The 17,732-nt window shown below is 38.2% G+C and overlaps 1 protein-coding gene across 4 annotated transcripts in view; it reads left to right on the top strand.

The window, feature by feature from the left end:
* veph1 (ventricular zone expressed PH domain-containing 1) overlaps positions 1-17,732 on the top strand; it is a 153,254-nt gene that overhangs the window by 131,765 nt on the left and 3,757 nt on the right. For 3 of the 4 annotated variants that reach the window (XM_067419542.1, XM_067419544.1, XM_067419543.1), the window contains 2 exons: positions 5,559-5,695; positions 13,262-14,279. In XM_067419542.1, coding sequence (XP_067275643.1) covers positions 5,559-5,695; positions 13,262-13,498 — 374 coding nt within the window. In that variant the 3' untranslated portion in view covers positions 13,499-14,279. Of the gene's footprint in view, positions 1-5,558; positions 5,696-13,261; positions 14,280-17,732 lie in introns of those variants that run through there. The other variant, XR_010898443.1, reaches the window with a different exon arrangement.

Here is a 17,732-nt window from a genome sequence, read left to right as displayed (position 1 = left end):
ATGGCTTAAGCGGATACTCAACAGTTTCACTATACAGATGTTTGCTGCAAGTTTTGGTAAACAGTACAGCATAGTGTTAGTGTGTATTGATTATTAAGTCAGCCATATTTACGGGATCGTTTTATTATGGAGAGTGATAGAGATGCAACATTGTTAACATTAATGTTATTCTTGTATTTAGCCCTTCAGGTATTCCTTACTAATTGGTCACACTCATACTCATTCAATTATATTTATTGAATATTTTGAGGAGATCTTTTGGGACTAAATACTATTTGTGCAACAATTATTGTCAATAAATGACCACTTAAAATATTTTTCTTCTAATATTTGTATATATTTCTTCTAATATTTATATTACAATTAGTGTAGTAATTAATATTAAAATAGAGAATTCCAATTCAAAGAGGCAAATTAGAGTCATTTTGTGGCAAAAAAATATTAATGTTTATTTGTAATGCCATTAGGTGCCTTATGGCTCTTTAATAAATATACATGTATCTAATCTAGTTGCTCAAAAATATATTGCAGTCTTTGCATTCTAATAAATATTTAGATATGATGATCAAACACTAGATTTCTTTAAATGTGAAATTTCAAAACTTGAATAACTTGCATCCTAATATTTTTTATGAATAATGATACTTATATAAGCACTCACAAGTGAATATTAAAGAATGGCCCATATAATTTGACCCAAGAAATGTTTAAACTAGTGCTAAAACAAACATATTTTTTCTTATTATGTACAGTATATATACTAGATATAAACTGATACTGAATCAAGATCAAAAGCATTACCCATCCCCCCATCCCCCCCCCCCCCCCCCCCCGGCCCCAAAAAAATCTCACTCCAAACCTGAACTTAAAAGTTGGCAACCCTGAAAGTATAACTATTATTTTAAGTATAACTATTATAACGTTTAATTAAAGGTGCTGTGTGCAAGTTTTTGAAAGTACTAAAGAATAAAAATACCATAATATGTTTGCAGAAAACACATGCAGCGAATTGCAGCCATGGAAGCCAGCAAACAAACTAGGTCAGAGATCACAGATTCTACCAAACCTAAAACCCCTCAGAATCTAAAAATCTCTATGAACAGGAGCATATTAAAACGTGATCATAAATCACAAAATCAATTCATCAACTTCTATATATCGAAGTCTCCTCGCCTTCCATTGTCAGTTGCGCTCAGTCTTGTTGCGTGTCCTCAAACTGGCCACTCTTGTGAGCGTTGAGTCTGAGGAGGAGGGGCGGGGCAAACAATATTTTGAATTTGGACTGCAGTACTCATTTCAAACACTAGTTGTCATTCTTACATACAGCACCTTTAAAGGTGCACTATGCAACTTTCCGTCCACTAGAGGGCGCCTATTCAAAACAAATGCATAGTTCGATGACGCAAAGTTTGAGCGCAACATCTTAGGACATGTGGTCTTCACCTCACAGCCGGTGGAAAATAGGACACGCTCAGAAATCACGTTCATGCATGCGGTTATTAACGTTTCTGTAGTGTGAAGCAGAGCAGGACCAAGTGTTGTGGAGCTGAGCATGGCTGCTGGAGCGATTGTTAAACAAACACGCGGCTTGCGAACGCCGGGACTTTTATTATGACGGGACGGAACACATTCGCTGGGCGTCCGCACTGATCCGCTCTTCCGGTTATGATTATGAGGTAATGCAGCTCTGTTTATCATATTAGATACATTTAAGTGTATTGAAAATGATGTTATGACATTACTCCGTGCGCTCACTTGTTCACACTGCTAAGAATAAATCGCTCCTGCCAAATAAAACCCGAAACCGAGGTTAGCGCAGATATGACGCAATTGACAGTCGACTCGCTCAAACGCTATGCTGACACGTCCTGGTCCTTAGCAATTTTCTCACAATTTAGAAATAGTTGGAAACATTTGGGATATTGTAACTACTCAACTGAACAAATATATAACACCAGCCTAGAGGTTTTTGGATATTTTACTGCAAAAATACTACAAAGTGCACCTTTAAGTTCACAAAAAAACTTAAAACTTCTTACCTCAAACATTTTTATTCAGCGCTCAAAATCTCTTTCTCTTCTCTCAGTGGCTTTTGTTGCTTTCTGTACCTGTGCACTGCCAGCAGATTTTCTAAGATGGGTTGCATCCTAATTTGAATAATGAACTATTTACTACAGTTTTGTACTTCGCTTGTGATGGGAAAGCACATTTGAGTGGGCTGCAAAAGGCTACTATGTTTCAGGACATTGTGCAATTTTAGAAATACCAAAATCGTTTAAACAATTGTAGTCTGTTTTTAGACTTGCTGAGCATCAGTTTTGGCCTCTGCTCTTATCATTAATGTGTGTTTCACTTTCATGACCACAAACTCATTTTCAAGTACAGTATCATATACACAGTAAAATCAACAGAACAGAAATCAATTTAGGCAAACAAATGTAATGTAGAACGGAGCACAGATGCTTTTAATGTTCTAGGATTCACAAAACGTACATTTCATATTTATTTTGCACATGTACTCTCATACTAGTGCTTTGATTCATGCATGAGCAGAGAGAGTATAAAAGCAAATAAAATGAAAAATAATTCATAATAGAGAATTATTATTTTGCTCATGGGATAAGCACACACTAATTCAATTTTCGACCTTTACCAGCATTGTAATACAGACATCTGCAAAAGGTTTTGGGTTGAAACAACTAGAACAAGCATTATCTCTTCCAAAGCTTCCCAATTGTTCTGCCAGATTTTTGTTCTTTTACATTTTTTTATGTGGCTGGCCACAAATACCACTTTCTAAAAATAAAGAACATTGGTGTCATATGATTTATTGTTTTTCTGCATTAAAGGACATAATCCCATCAGTTGTGAAAACTACCACATACACCGATCAGGCAAAACATTATGACCACTGACAGGTGCAGTGAATAACACGTATTATCTCTTCATCACGGCACCTGTTAGTGGGTGGGATACATTAGGCAGCAACATTTTGTTCTCGTTAGAAGCAGGAAAAATAGCGAGTTTGACAAGGGATACATTGTAATGGCTTGGCTTGCTCAGTTGGGGACACTAAAATTATGATCCAAGTTATTTAACTAAATATACAAATAAAATGTATTAATTAGGTCTAATTTAATTCTAGAAACTGTAATACTGATCAGCCAACATTGTCGCTATATGATAGATTAAAATAAGCTGATAACATCACTGTTTTCTCCTGAAAGGCTGCACAGCCAAATCAAATTTTGTTGTAATATTGTCCCATTTAACACTGTGAAACTGCTTTGAAACAATCGTCATTGTAAAAGCGCTATATAAATAGAGTTGATTGATTGATGGCTAGATGACTGGGTCAGAGTATCTCCAAAACTGCAGCTCTTGTGGGGTGTTCCTGATCTGCAGTGGTCAGTATCTATTAAAAGTGGTCCAAGGAAGGAACAGTGGTGAACCGGCGACAGGGTCATGGGCGGCCAAGGCTCAGTGATGCACGTGGCCGTGTGGTCTGATCAAACAGATGAGCTATTGTATCTCAAATTATTGTGTATGGGGCTGCATAGCCGCAGACCAGTCAGGGTACCCATGCTGACCCCTGTCCACTGCCGAATGTGCCAACAGTGGGCACGTGAGCATCTGACTGGACCACGGAGCAATGGAAGATGGTGGCCTGGTCTGATGAATCACGTTTTCTTTTGCATCACATGAATGGTCGGGTCCATGTCCGTTGCTTACCTGTGGAACACATGGCACCAGGATGCATTATGGGAAGAACAATGCTGCTGAACAAAAAAGTCTGATCCATGGAGGCTCTACCTTGCAACTTACAGGACTTAAAGGATGTGCTGCTAACATCTTGGTGCCAGATAGACAGCACACTTTCAGGGGTCTAATGGACTGCATCGACAGGGCTGTTTTGGCAGCAAAAGGGAAACCAACAAAATATTTGGAAGTTGTAATGTTATGTCTGATCGGTGTATATTAATAAATAAATAAAAACCTATACTAATTTTAGTATCAAATCACTGTTTAACATGTTGTTGTTGTTGTTATTGTTGTTGTTGTTGTTATTGTTTTACTAATTTAAATTACACATTATTAATATTTACAAAACACAGTCACAGTATGTTTTTATAGCAATATTTCATGTAAAATGTAGCTCAACCTTCTTGAGAAAAACAAACATTTTAAAGCGCCACTGTGTGATATTTTCCCACATCTAGTGGTGTAAAGGTATATGACCATCCAGTGAATATTAGTTTCTGTTCCTCTCCTACGGTGGCCGATTTAATCCAAGATTAACATGGCAATCCCTCACTTCAAATTCGACACGGTGCCATCGAGTGTTAAAACGCGAAAGGCGAAGCTTGAATTTATGGGTATGTCCCTCTTTGGCTAATGTACTTTCAAGATGGAGGGGACAAAATGGCGACCGGCATTCGAACCCCTCACCCGTATGTATTTTCAATGGCATATTATAAACTTACGAGTACTTTATTACTCGAAAGAAGTAAATATACATTAATGAGCACATATATTTTTGAAAGAACTAAGTGTTTTTAGCTAAGAATAAACTAAAAACGTTACACAGTGTAGCTTTAAGCACCTCCTTTCACTAACCATTTGTTGAAAAAAGAAAAACCTATTCGTGGAAAGTGCCTTTTACATCCCTGAAATAAATGATTATACTAACCTAATTTAACCAGATAAACAAATGACGTTGGTAAGGCCCTTTTTTGTTTTCTAGCGGCAGGTCAAGGGTGGTCTTTTTTTACCCGAGTGTAAATCAGTGAATCCAGTGTTCTCTAATACACTAAGAGCTAAACTTCTGCCAGTTGGGATTATAGTTTGGTGATTATCAGATATCAGTCTTGCTTAATCTTAAGCGGGCTATCAAAGCGCTGCAGATTCTCATCTGTTTTCTTCGCTGAAAAAAAGGAAAACTCAGACAATGGGCTGCTTTGTACCATCCTGGAAGGGCTATAACACAGCTTCCTGTTTAACTGAAATAGACCCATGAGAGAGATCTGTGAAACACTTTGTGTAGTTCAGACAGACCCAGCAAACACAGGCAGGAGACACAATATTCACCCCATCTGAAACCACACCAGATACTGCAATGTGGTGATAAACACTGAGCAGTGCTCTATTGTTCGTCTAATGAGAAAACTTTGCCCATAATTCTCTCTGTGTGTAAATAGTTTAGCATGGCGTGGGTCCAGAAGAAGGATGGCTCTGTGAGTGAAGAGTATTTTTTGGTGTTGAATTCAAGTGACTGTTTCCTATGGGCAGACATGACTATAGGGCTAGTTCACCCAAAATTGTATTCATTGTTTACTTACCCTCATGTCATTTCAAATCTATTTTATCTGACTTTCATTCATGGAGCACAAAAGGAGCTATTTTGAAGAGTGTTTATGGTGTTCTTTTCCATTCAATGAAAGCAGGCAGCATAAAAAGCACCATTATAGTAGTTCAAACTTTCTCATGAAATTTTTCTCATGGTTCAAGACAGAGCTGCTTCCCTTACTCTAACATGCTCTCTTCCGTTTTCTGCTCAGTCGTTAACCAGGATGGACAGCCACTCATTGAAGGAAAGCTGAAGGAGAAACAGGTACGCTGGAAGTTCATCAAAAGGTGGAAAACACGGTATTTCACTCTTGCCGGCAACCAGCTTCTTTTCAGAAGAGGAAAATCAGTAAGTATCCCATTCACAAGATATCGCATTGTCTCATTTATGCTTTCCTTACCATCAACCCTCTCTAAAAGAAACAGATTATACAAAAATCACCATTTTCTAATAATTTACTTTTATCCCGTATTATCCTGTTTCTTCTGTGGAATACAAAATCAAGCGTAGCGTCAGTTCTGGCAGGTCAGGTTAGTCAAACTCGCATCAGCCTCTCAGTAGATCATGTCTACCTATAGGAATACGTGTCCATATATAGTTTATATATTTTTTTTTGACTAATCTGATCTGCCAGAATATATATAAGCTCCTTCAGTACTATCAGCTGCTATCACATTTCTCCAGAGCTCATTTACCCTCCTCCTCCAGCTCATCCCCAGCTCCTCCTCTCGTCAGTCAGGATTTGGTATTCTAATTCCCCTTGAATCAGACTAAAATTCCTGAATTATTTTGTACAAGTAATATGAACCATAAGTATATCTACAATACATTATGTTTGTTCTGTTCTGTTTACCCATAGAGGGTTATTGCTGCTGTCCTTGCTCTTATCAATGCTAGGCTGCATGAATGCGCAGGGTGTTCTTGCCCAGAACGTAACCATATAACCAAGCCAATCCAAGATATATGCTAATAGTCAATCAATCATATTTGACGTTATTGGTCCTGACAGAAATAAGATGTTAGGCAGCTTCTATTTTCCATACAAGGAAAGCTGATGACTTATACTGTCAAGTTTAAAGGTCAAAAGATCTAAGTCCATAAGTAGTAAACCTTGACTCTTGGACTATGGCCTTCTTACCCCCTTTTTTTCTCAGGGAAAAAGGTAAACTAAGCCTAAAATCAGCCTTAAAGGTGCCCTAGAATGATTTGAAACAATATGTTACATTGTTCTCTGATATCTACATAGAGGGTATGTGGCATATTTAAGGGCAAACATTGTCCAGATACAGTTTTACAGGTCCATATACAACCCTAAAAATTGTCCCTAGGATGTAACGCTCTGTTTTTGCCTTATTTGGAAAGGTCATGAATATTAATGTTTAGCTCTGCTCTGATTGACTTATTTCAGCAGCTCACAGCAGTTCAGTGAAGCGGCTTGTGAGTCGTGACCGTCCTGACAGAACACAGACCGGCTAAATGAAACATTAAGTAAAACATCGCAAATGGAGATTGATAAAATGCAGCTTACTTGTTATCTGTGTTTTCAGATCATTCGCACGCGAGAAAGTGCTTGCGTGCCTGCGGTTGCCAGATTTCAGTAATTAAATCCCCCAAACAGAGCTTTTCTGTGTAAAGAACTCGTATACTATCCAGTGTTTTACCTAAACATGTCCAATCTGGCAACCATATGCACGCAAGCTCTCTCTCGCGCACGGACGATCTGAAAACACCAATAGACAAGTAAGCTGCATTTCAGCAATCTCCATTGACTATCGTTTTAACTTATATGGTGGAAAAGGTGACGTTTGCTAGAAGGATCGAGTGAACGGTATCTACGGTTGTATTTTGTAATACAAAATAATATTATCCTTTGTCATTAGTCACACTATTTAGTTTTGTATGGTACTTGGTGTTTCCTATTGTTACTGTACTAGCATCTTGCGTCATCTAGACAATGCGGTCTCTAAGAAACTTTCAATTTAATCAGAAATTGTTTAAACAGCTAGTCAATAAGTGGATAAATGACTTACTGCTTGTAGGAATATAGTTGCCCCTTTCTTCAGTTTAAGACGCTGAGGGAAGCTTGCTTGAAATGGGCCGAACAAACAAACGATTTGTTGAGGTATCCGATTATAATAAACCTCAACCATGTGTCATGAGAGCCGTTTTTGCTATCTTCGAGTGTCTTGTTTACCATCAGTAGATTCGGCTTGTTTGGACAGATGCAAATGTTGGGGGCGTGTATATAAATGATCCCCAACGTTTACGTCATGGTTGGGTTTATGTTGAGAAGCACTTTTTTTTCTTTTGAGTTTTGGTTTACGAGATTTACATAAGAAATAGGAGGCAATGGTGTTTGAGACAGTATGTGATGTCCATGTACTTAACTCTTATTATTTCACTGTGGCAAGTTTAATTCAATTTTTCATTCTAGGGCACCTTTAAAGGAACACTCCACTTTTCTGTTTTCCATTTTCTTTTGAAAATAGGCTCATTTTCCAACTCCCCTAGTTTTAAAGTTGAGTTTTACCATTTTCAAATCCATTCAGCCGATCTCTGGATCTGAAGGTGGAACTTTTAGCATAGCTCATTGAATGTGATTAGACTGTTAGCATCTCACTCAAAAATGACCAAAGAGTTTCCATATTGTTTCTAAGTACTAAGACCGACGAAAAATGAAAAGTTGTGATTTCCTAGACTGGTATAGCTAGGAACTTTACTCTCATTCATGCGTAATAATCAAGCAACTTTGCTGCCGTACCATGGGTGCAGCTTTTGGAGTGAGGCCTTCAAAGCCTTAAAGTCTTAAAGCCTTAATGTCAGCTTACACTGTTCTGTTTTATAATACTGCATGTTACCTTTGACAAGAAAAGCCACAAGCAAACATCAGAGTGAGCATGAGAGTTATCACAAATAAACAAAATAATAATTCAAATCATCATTACAAATAATTGCATCACATAATCGGTGTGTTATTTCAACAGAATATGGTGACAACTGGCCACAAAACCATCAAGTTAATGTAAGCCGATGGATCATGACAGCACTCAGACAAAAGCACACATTAGCGGCAGATACTTTACGCATGAAAAAACTTCCCGTTAATAATAAATCACATCATTAGACGGGCACAGCAGCCGATTAAATATATGTAACAGATTATATTAAACTTATGATTTGGGGAAAATGTAACTATTATGCAGAATTACAGGTCACTCAGATAGTACATTTAAAGACTAACAAGCTCAAAATTGAGCTCTGGTGTAGGTCTTCTTTTTCCGAACCTCCAGCTTTTCTTTAAAAGTTAATCTTGAAACTGGCGGAAATAATAAATTAGCAACAATGTCCTCCTCATTGTTGCTTGTGGCTTCCATAGTGAAGTCCCACCCATTAAAAGAAATAATGTGATTGGTCAATTTTCCTGTCACTTGAAATTCGCATGTCATTGACTGTAATTTCACAGCTGGACCGTCAATCACAGAGCTGAAAGTGTTAGGCGGAAAAATCCTAATATGGAGTAAACAGATGTCAACACAACACAACACAATCAGCAGATTTGAAGGGTTTATTTCCCCAAAAAGATTTAGATGTTTATTGTCAAGTTATATATTACTAAAATAACATTAGAACTGATTATTTTTATAAACATTTATTTTACATTTATTTTATTTTTAATTACTTTTTAAACTATTATTTAAAAATGTGTAAATATTATTTACCTGATGGTTCCCCCCTGTAGTCCATGCAAAGTTTGCAGTATGTTCCAGACCTTCAGAAGTCAAATGATAACCCTGTGTGTGAACCAAGGCAAAATTGAAGTTGTTTGCTGTCATGTTTTTCATGCCACCTTTAGATATTTCACCAAGACCAACATCTTTGATGCCAAATGCCCTCGTGTCATGTGACTGATCACAAAATAGCACGTTTGAAAAGCATAATAACATAAAAGCAATGCCAGTTAACAGCGAATTGGGACCTAAGCAAAGCTATTGTATTGCTTCAAAATACTTATATCTGGAATAAGTTGTATGGACTGCTGAACATGTTCCTAAACAACATCTACATCAAGCAATTCTTTAATCCTGCAACTAAAAAGTATTTTAAATGTTTTATTTCTGGAGCCAATGGCTAACTAATATTTTATTAGTCTAGAGCCCTGCTTTCTGGAAGATGATCATTATCTTTCAAAAACCGATGACTTAATCCTGAGATTTGCCAAAGCTATTCCTGAAGGGAATTACATGAACTAAATAAAACTCAAATGGTCTGTCAGAATCTCACTGTTGCATTTAAACAAAGCAAATACCCAATTTACTATGTGTCCATATAACTTGGAGCCATATTTAAAATTGTGCAAAGGAGAATTCATAACCAAAGCCATGACATGCAAACAGTGACTACAAAGCTAAGATCAATGAGTCTCACAGTATTCTGACACAAAGCCAGCCAAAGCTTTTTTACTAAAAACAAATTCATTTATCAGAGCTGTAAGAACATTAAATCTTGATTTATTGTCAAATTTACTCTAAAAAATCGAAGCAGTCATTTCATTTTGCAAAGTCTTGACAGGTCTATTTATCAGGCATGGCACAAACAATTTTGAGGACAATTTGGCATCTTATATTGTTTTTAGTATGCCTTTAATTTCTTTCATTTTAATGGTGCTCATTCTAATCAGTGTACACAAACAACAATAAGCTTTATTTTTGCCAAACTTTCTGCAGTGACTCTTAAAAACATGTTGTGGGGCAGGAAGAACAATAGAGCAAGAAAATTGTGTCCATGCATGCTGAGAGCCTCCAACCCATAAACTCCAAAACCCATAAACCACATCCCAAATCACATATGCATTAGGGATTAGTTACAATGATTGATTGACAAATTTTGTGAAAATAAAGTGTGCTAAACTGTATTAAAGGTGCACTTGTAATATACTTAACAGTATATAAATAGTAACATTAATATATTAACAGTATATAAAAAACTGTACTTGCAGATACTATAATATTGATGAAATAAAAGTACACTATTGTGGCTAGCACACTTAAATCACACACACCTATAACATTTTGTTACAATGTCAAATAAATTAAAAGATAAAAAGATGTCCTACTTAAGTGGGTCAAAAAAAAAAAAAACGAATTGCATTAAATATAGATTTAAACTTATATAAGCATTTTAATTTAATGCTATTAACATGCAATTAACTGTCCAAAACATTACTTTAATTTTGCACTGAAGAATGTTCTTTTAAAAGTATATACATTTGGTGAAGTACACTTTTTAAAGGTATTCTAAAGTGTACTTTTTCACAAGGGTAGAAAGGCATCTTCTTGGAACGACATATTTCAGGTGAACCTGAATTGAGTAGAAATTCAGCACAGGTCTTCTGTGGTGACTGTTTGCAATCTGACTTAAGTATTGTAAATACGAGTTTCCAAAAAGTGGATATGAATGCCCTTTCAAGTTGTATAATCATTTGAAGCATATTACATGTTTTATAAACAGCTAAAATATCCTTTATTTGACTGACATTCCAGAATTGTCAGCAAGCTGCTTCAATAGATAGCATGGTGAATGTTTATATGGTTGTCAGTGAATGGGGTGCAAAATATAATTTTGGCAACTTGAAGGAAAACCTGCAACTTTAGCAGGAAAAAGCTTAACGTCTGCTAACTAGGCTTGCTGCGATAGTCAGTGTTACCAGTATTAAACAGTGTTCACCTGTCCTGTACACACCGATTACATGACTTACATTTTTTTTTTTTAAGTTACGTTAGAGAACAGATACTTTAAAAACTTTCCATAAAAACTTTCCATTAAAAACTTAATACGTCTTTAAGCTGAACGAGAGTCACAGCACAGATCAGAAGCTGGAGTCAGATCTCATTTATCACGTGACGAGAGTGAGGCGAGCCGACTGCCAAGACGATGGCGGAAGATTTGGTTCCAAAGCAAAATGTAAAAGCGCCTATTTTTCAATATTGTGTATTTAAACCCAATGCTAATAGGGAACCTGCATTCTTTAAAGAGGCAATCTCTAAACTTTGCCTGATGAAGGTGGCAGAGAACACAAAGAACACAACAGCAACAGACAAACTGGGCATTATATAACATATATATACATATACATATATATACATATAATTATAGCCGAATGGTATTCAGTAAGCTACATCCATAAAAATGTATTATGAATTTGAGTAGATTAAAACAATGCCAGTAACTTGCACACTGTATGCCTATCTGAGTGTGTTATTACCATACTTGAAAATTGCATGTAAACTGGAGTAAACATCTTACTCCAATTAGACATTACTCTGATTATTATTAATAGTCGCATTATTGGTGCACTTGTAAACATAGCCAGTGATTGGGCTGTCGCACAACTCTGAATGCAATTCAATGAATTCAAGGCTGTAATGTGATAGGTTATTTAAAGGGGGTGAAGTGTTGTTTCATGCATACTGAGCTTTTTACACTGTTAAAGACTTGGATTCCCATCCTAAACATAGACAAAGTTTCAAAAACTAATGTTGGACGTTTGATAGAGTATTTCTGTGTCAAAAATACTCCTTCCGGTTTCTCACAAGTTTCGGAGAGTGTTTTTCGAGTATCGCTCGGCTTGACGTCGATAGAGCAGAAGGTCCTTGTATGGGCCGTACGGGCTCTTCTCCTGGTAGGGTGCGCGCGCGCGTGACTAGAGCGAGAGAGGAAATGCACGCCCATAAACACTCTCAGCTGCAGATCCAGTCATCCGTGAACACTTCTGTCACGCCGCGCTCCACTTTATTCCTATGGGTGACGTCCAGCGACTTCAACGCTTCAGCACAGCATTCCGGGAAGGCAGCGCTGCATTTGAAACGATTTGAATGCAGAAATGACGGGAAGCTTCACAACATCGCTTCCGTTCGCTTCGCAAAGTGGATTTCCACGCCACTGCTGTCACAGGACTTCACCAAATCATACCAAAGAAGTGTGTTTTTGACAGAGTGGTCCCAGCGATAAAGGTTCGGTCCTGCTTTAGAAGCAGTCAGTTAGTAAAACTGCTTCAAATGTCTGTGCTGTTGGCTATCGTCGCGTGAGTAAACATCAGTAAACGACACGATCGCGTGCTTCGTCATTCAAATGCGCTAACGTTACTCCATTGCTGTTCTATGTATAACGTTACACTAGTCTGACGTGCAAAACCGTTTTGCTTGCTACTGCTAAGATTTAGTCGCATACAATAGTCCATAAACCGAATCATGTCCTCATAAACTGCGAGTAAAGACACACAAATGTTGACAGGCCACTAAATACAGTACATACCACAAAGACGGACATCCTGCAGCTACTGTTTCTCCTGTTCAATTTATTTCAGCCTCAGATTTGATTCTGGATCATATATCTATTAGCTGAGATAGCCATGGGTTTCTCCACGCTTGAGGACGTCACCGCTTTGTTCGCGATCGTCATTCTTTAGCTCCGCCCACTCAATACGCCTCCAGGCGCTCAGTTTTTTCTGGAAAGACTCGGTACAGCCTATATTTCTTTTATAAATATAATAAAACTAAAGACTTTTCGGAGATATGAAGGATGCAATACTACTTTATAGGTACTCAAGATTGACTGAAACTGAGTGTTTCACCCCCCCTTTAAGGTACAAGTGATACAAATTAGCAGTTATGATTTTTCCATTGGTAGAGCCACAGACCCTGGTATCTCCCAATAAGACCACCTGTGCCACCATGAACTAAGCTGAGTGTGTCATATGAGAGAGACATAAAACGTGCAAAGCGGTGGGTTCCCAGGACACGTATTGAAAACCACTGACAAACCACTGGCTGTGGTCCATTCAAACCTACCTGAATATTAGAGTGTAAAGCATTAGCTCTGATTGATTGATGCCACTTTTCCCTCTTGTACTCACAGAAGGACGAGCTGGACAACAGCACAATCGAACTTAGCAAAGTGCAAAGCGTTAAGGTGGTTGCAAAGAAGAGGCGTGACCGCGGGCTGCCCAGAGCCTTCGAGATCTTCACCGACAGCAAATCCTACGTGCTGAAAGCTCAAGATGAGAAACATGCAGAAGAATGGCTGCAGTGCATCAATGTGGCTGTGGCCCAGGCCAAAGAACGTGAGAACCGCGAGGCCACCACATACCTGTGACGTCTGTTCTGCCGAGGATGCTGTCATACAAACTGGCATATCAAGCCATATTGGTACGTCTTATTGATAAGTTATGTCATTACAATGGTTTATCAACATCAAATACCAAGGCCTTGTCTCAAAAGCCACCTTCAGCTGTTGCAGCCAGCCTACACCTAAATTCTTGCAGTGTAAGTCACAAAGACCATTGTTAGTATTTTTTAGGGTGGGCTTGGTAATGGGCGTCAAGGGCCTTCTGAATCATAAAATGATCAATGGGACTTCTCAGACATATGATAGGAAAGGGCACAAGGCTACAAGTCAACAAAAAGTGCGTCATTTGGAACATGACCAAAGAAAACAGTGGCATACAATGAAACTGAGCAACACTGCACTGTTTGTTCCACACTTCGCACTGACAGTCGTTCTGTGGGTCCTATTATACTGTTTTGAGAACAAAAATTATGATTTATTTAATCTTTGTCTTCCGGAAAAGTATAGAAGACTTACTCAAAGTCAGCTATCACTTAAGTTAGGGCTGTCATGGTTAACATGTTAACGCATAAATGAAATAAGTTTAACGCTGTTAATTGTTTAACCCTTGAAAAATCGACACAAATGCATAAAGGGGTTCAAAGTGACCTGCGATGCAATTAATGGCTTTCTTCAGAAAATAAGTGTCCAATCAATGAAATAATTAAAATAATTGACGATGCACAAATGTTTTAATATAACATGTCGAACATGTTTAGTGAGTGAGTGAGTGAGTGAGTGAGTGAGTGAGTGAGTGAGTGAGTGAGTGAGTGAGTGAGACAGTGAGTGAGTTGGGTGAGTCAAGTGAGTGAGTGAGACAGTGAGTGAGTGAGTGAGTGAGTGAGTGAGTGAGTGAGTGAGTGAGACAGTGAGTGAGACAGTGAGTGAGTGAGTGAGTGAGTGAGTGAGTGAGTGAGTGAGTGAGTGAGTGAGTGAGTGAGTGAGTGAGTGAGTGAGTGAGTTGAGTGAACTGAGTGAGTCGAGTGAGTGAGTGAGTGAGTTGACTGAGTGAGTTGACTGAGTGAGTTGACTGAGTGATTTGAGTGAGTGAGTGAGTGAGTTAACTGAGTGAGTTAACTGAGTGATTTGACCGAGTGAGTGAGTGAGTGAGTGAGTGAGTGAGTGACTGAGTGAGTGAGTGACTGACTGAGTGAGTGAGTGAGTGAGTGAGTGAGTGAGTGAGTGAGTGAGTGAGTGAGTGAGTGAGTGATTTGACCGAGTGAGTGAGTTGACTGAGTGATTTGAGTGAGTGAGTGAGTGAGTGAGTGAGTGAGTGAGTGAGTGAGTGAGTGAGTGAGTGAGTGAGTGAGTGAGTGAGTGAGTGAGTGAGTGAGTGAGTGAGTGATTTGACCGAGTGAGTGAGTTGACTGAGTGAGTTGACTGAGTGATTTGAGTGATTTGAGTGAGTGAGTGAGTGAGTGAGTGAGTGAGTGAGTGAGTGAGTGAGTGAGTGAGTGAGTTGACTGAGTGAGTTGACTGAGTGAGTTGACTGAGTGAGTTGACTGAGTGAGTTGACCGAGTGAGTTGACCGAGTGAGTGACTGAGTGAGTTGAGTGAGTTGAGTGAGTGAGTGAGTGAGTGAGTGAGTGAGTGAGTGAGTGAGTGAGTGAGTGAGTGAGTGAGTGAGTGAGTGAGTGAATGAGTGAGAGAGTGAGTTGAGTGAGTTAGTAAGTTCGTTAGTGAGCTAGTCGTTTCCCTGTCATTCATCACTCATGGCAGAACAACTAGGCCGTTTGGGTACTTTTTTGGCCTGCTGTTTTATGAGTACTGTGAATTCAGACATACTACACAACTCACATACTGCTTTCCACCTGCTATACGGAGATATTATATTCAAGTGATACAAAAATATTTTTTCCCTATGATCAAGAAATATGAAAATTACATTTATGAGGGTCAGAAACTATTATTATTATATTACTATTATTACAAATATTTTCATTGATAAAATATGTTTTAAAATAATGCAGGCCTTTATGCACCATTAGCCCATTTGTTCAATTTAACATTGTATACTATTAATTTGGTGTCATTGAATTTTTTGATAAATATAAAATCTGTCCTTTGAGGAACATTTATGACACAAGCAGCATCACATAGATGTCTTCTTATTTTATGTTCTTCCCTTTATAATGACTTGAATGTGTCAACATGTCATCTACTAGTGATGCACCAAAATTATTATTTTTACCAAAATACTCAAACCAAAATTAACGTTTTCATGACATTTACGCAAGCATGTACATTAAATAATGAAGAAAACAGGTTGAGTTAAAATATAATGAATACGTAATATAGTGCATATTCAATACAACTTTTTCTAGCTGCCTATCAAGCTTTGAACAATGAACAGCTTTCCTGAGGTAAATGTAACGTTGTGTGCCAGTTTACAAGCTGATTTATTGACATCTTTCTGTGTTAAAACACTGATTGAGAGATTTAATGAGACAAGATACTTTGCTGTAAAGGCTGATTTATACTTCTGCGTCCTTGTCTGCTTCGACGTGCAGTTACACATGCAGAGGGAGCATGTGTATCCCTGAGGGAGAGGTTCTGGCAGACCAATCACAGAATTGACGCATTGTTAAATTTTTGAAGAGGTACATGTCAGGGTATGTCGTAGGCAACACGTGCAACACACAGCCTACAACGTAGCTACGCTGTACACTCACACTCGATGCAGAAGTATAAATTGGGCTTAAGTTGCACTGTTTCTTTAAACATTCCTTCTCATTTTCATTCATGTTTATTTTATGCTAATTAGTAGCAAAGCGGAAGAAAGATCTGTCACACCACATGAAAGAGCATCGAAACCAAATTTATTCTTTGAATTTTGAAATAAAAATAGCTTTGAAGTATTGAATTTGAATTTGTAGCGAAGTTTGTTCATGCATCAGCTGAAAATGGCATAGACTAGTAGATAAGCAATAAAAAGGCAGCTTCATTAAAAATCGATAAAGTCGAACCCTCACTAGCATATACACAGTGGACATTTACTTGTTACTTATCAGCCATTGGAGAAGCTCTAATTAATCATCACCTTTTCGTTTCCTGAAATTTCACTGCATCACTAAGTACAACTAAACAACACAACCATAAATGGTTTCATTAATTGACAGCCCTACTTACAGTAAGTCTTCATAATCTTTTACTGCCAGCTTCCCTGTGCTACCAGAATAGAGCAAAGCCATCTTGAAAGCAATACAATTATTCTACATTAAACACTCAGTTGTCAAACCAATGCGGACTGTTACAACAAACAGCAATAAAAGAAATAAGCTGAATTGATATTACCAACAAAACAAAAAAAGGGGACCAAAAAGCATAGAAATGCCTCTAATAATCAGCACATGAAAGCATTCACCGCTAGGGATACAAATGTATGAAGTGGCAAAACAGAGCTTTGTACACAATGTTCTTTGGCCACAAGAACTTGCGTGTCAGTAATGTTGTTCAATGTCTTTTTGAATAACACAGTGGACCTCTCCAAAGTTTGAGGGAACCGCAGTACAACGGCGGTGAAAGAAATTCGTTCCACTGGTATCTGTTTCCTAGCTGTGTTTGGTCCGCAAATGTGGGCTTCTATGTCTCCAGGCTCGTTTGCTGGCAAAAGTTTGTCCTTTTTTCTCTACGATTTTTACCCATAGATGAATACCAAATCTGTTGTACAGTAACAATGACTCAAATACAAGCCTTTTATTTACTAGTAATTAATTTTGTTGTGCAAAGGCAAACGAGTCAATCAGTCTGGCTGGGTTTGCTCAATTATGATTATGCTGCGTTCCAGGCAGGTTTTTGAGCCTGTAAGTATCGAATTCAGACCACAACTCACGACTTTGTAGCATTCCCGGCAAAGTCACGGCAAACTGCCTGAGCGCAAGGAATTGCGATAGCCCGATGTAAACAAAGCATGGCGGAGCATACAGGGCTTATGCTTATTTACAATCATTTATATTGCTAATGGTGCTTACTCCTTATTTATTTGAGGGAAATGGAGGGGGAAAAATGCTGCATAAGGCAAGAGAAGCTGTTATACCTTTTATTTTATGTCACCTTGTACGACTTTCATAAACTGCCATTGTTGTTTTGCGGGCTATGTGATGTCAGAGCTCGTAACTCTGACGAATTCACAGGTGGGAAGTCACAGGTTTGACTGCCGTTCCAGTGCACTTTCACGGGTAGAGCGTTGGAAAAACACAGTTTATGGGTTGTCTGGAACGCA

The sequence above is a fragment of the Pseudorasbora parva genome, chromosome 16 (assembly GCF_024679245.1).
Source record: "Pseudorasbora parva isolate DD20220531a chromosome 16, ASM2467924v1, whole genome shotgun sequence".
Lineage (NCBI taxonomy): Eukaryota > Metazoa > Chordata > Actinopteri > Cypriniformes > Gobionidae > Pseudorasbora > Pseudorasbora parva.
This window is presented reverse-complemented; position numbering and strand designations above follow the sequence as displayed.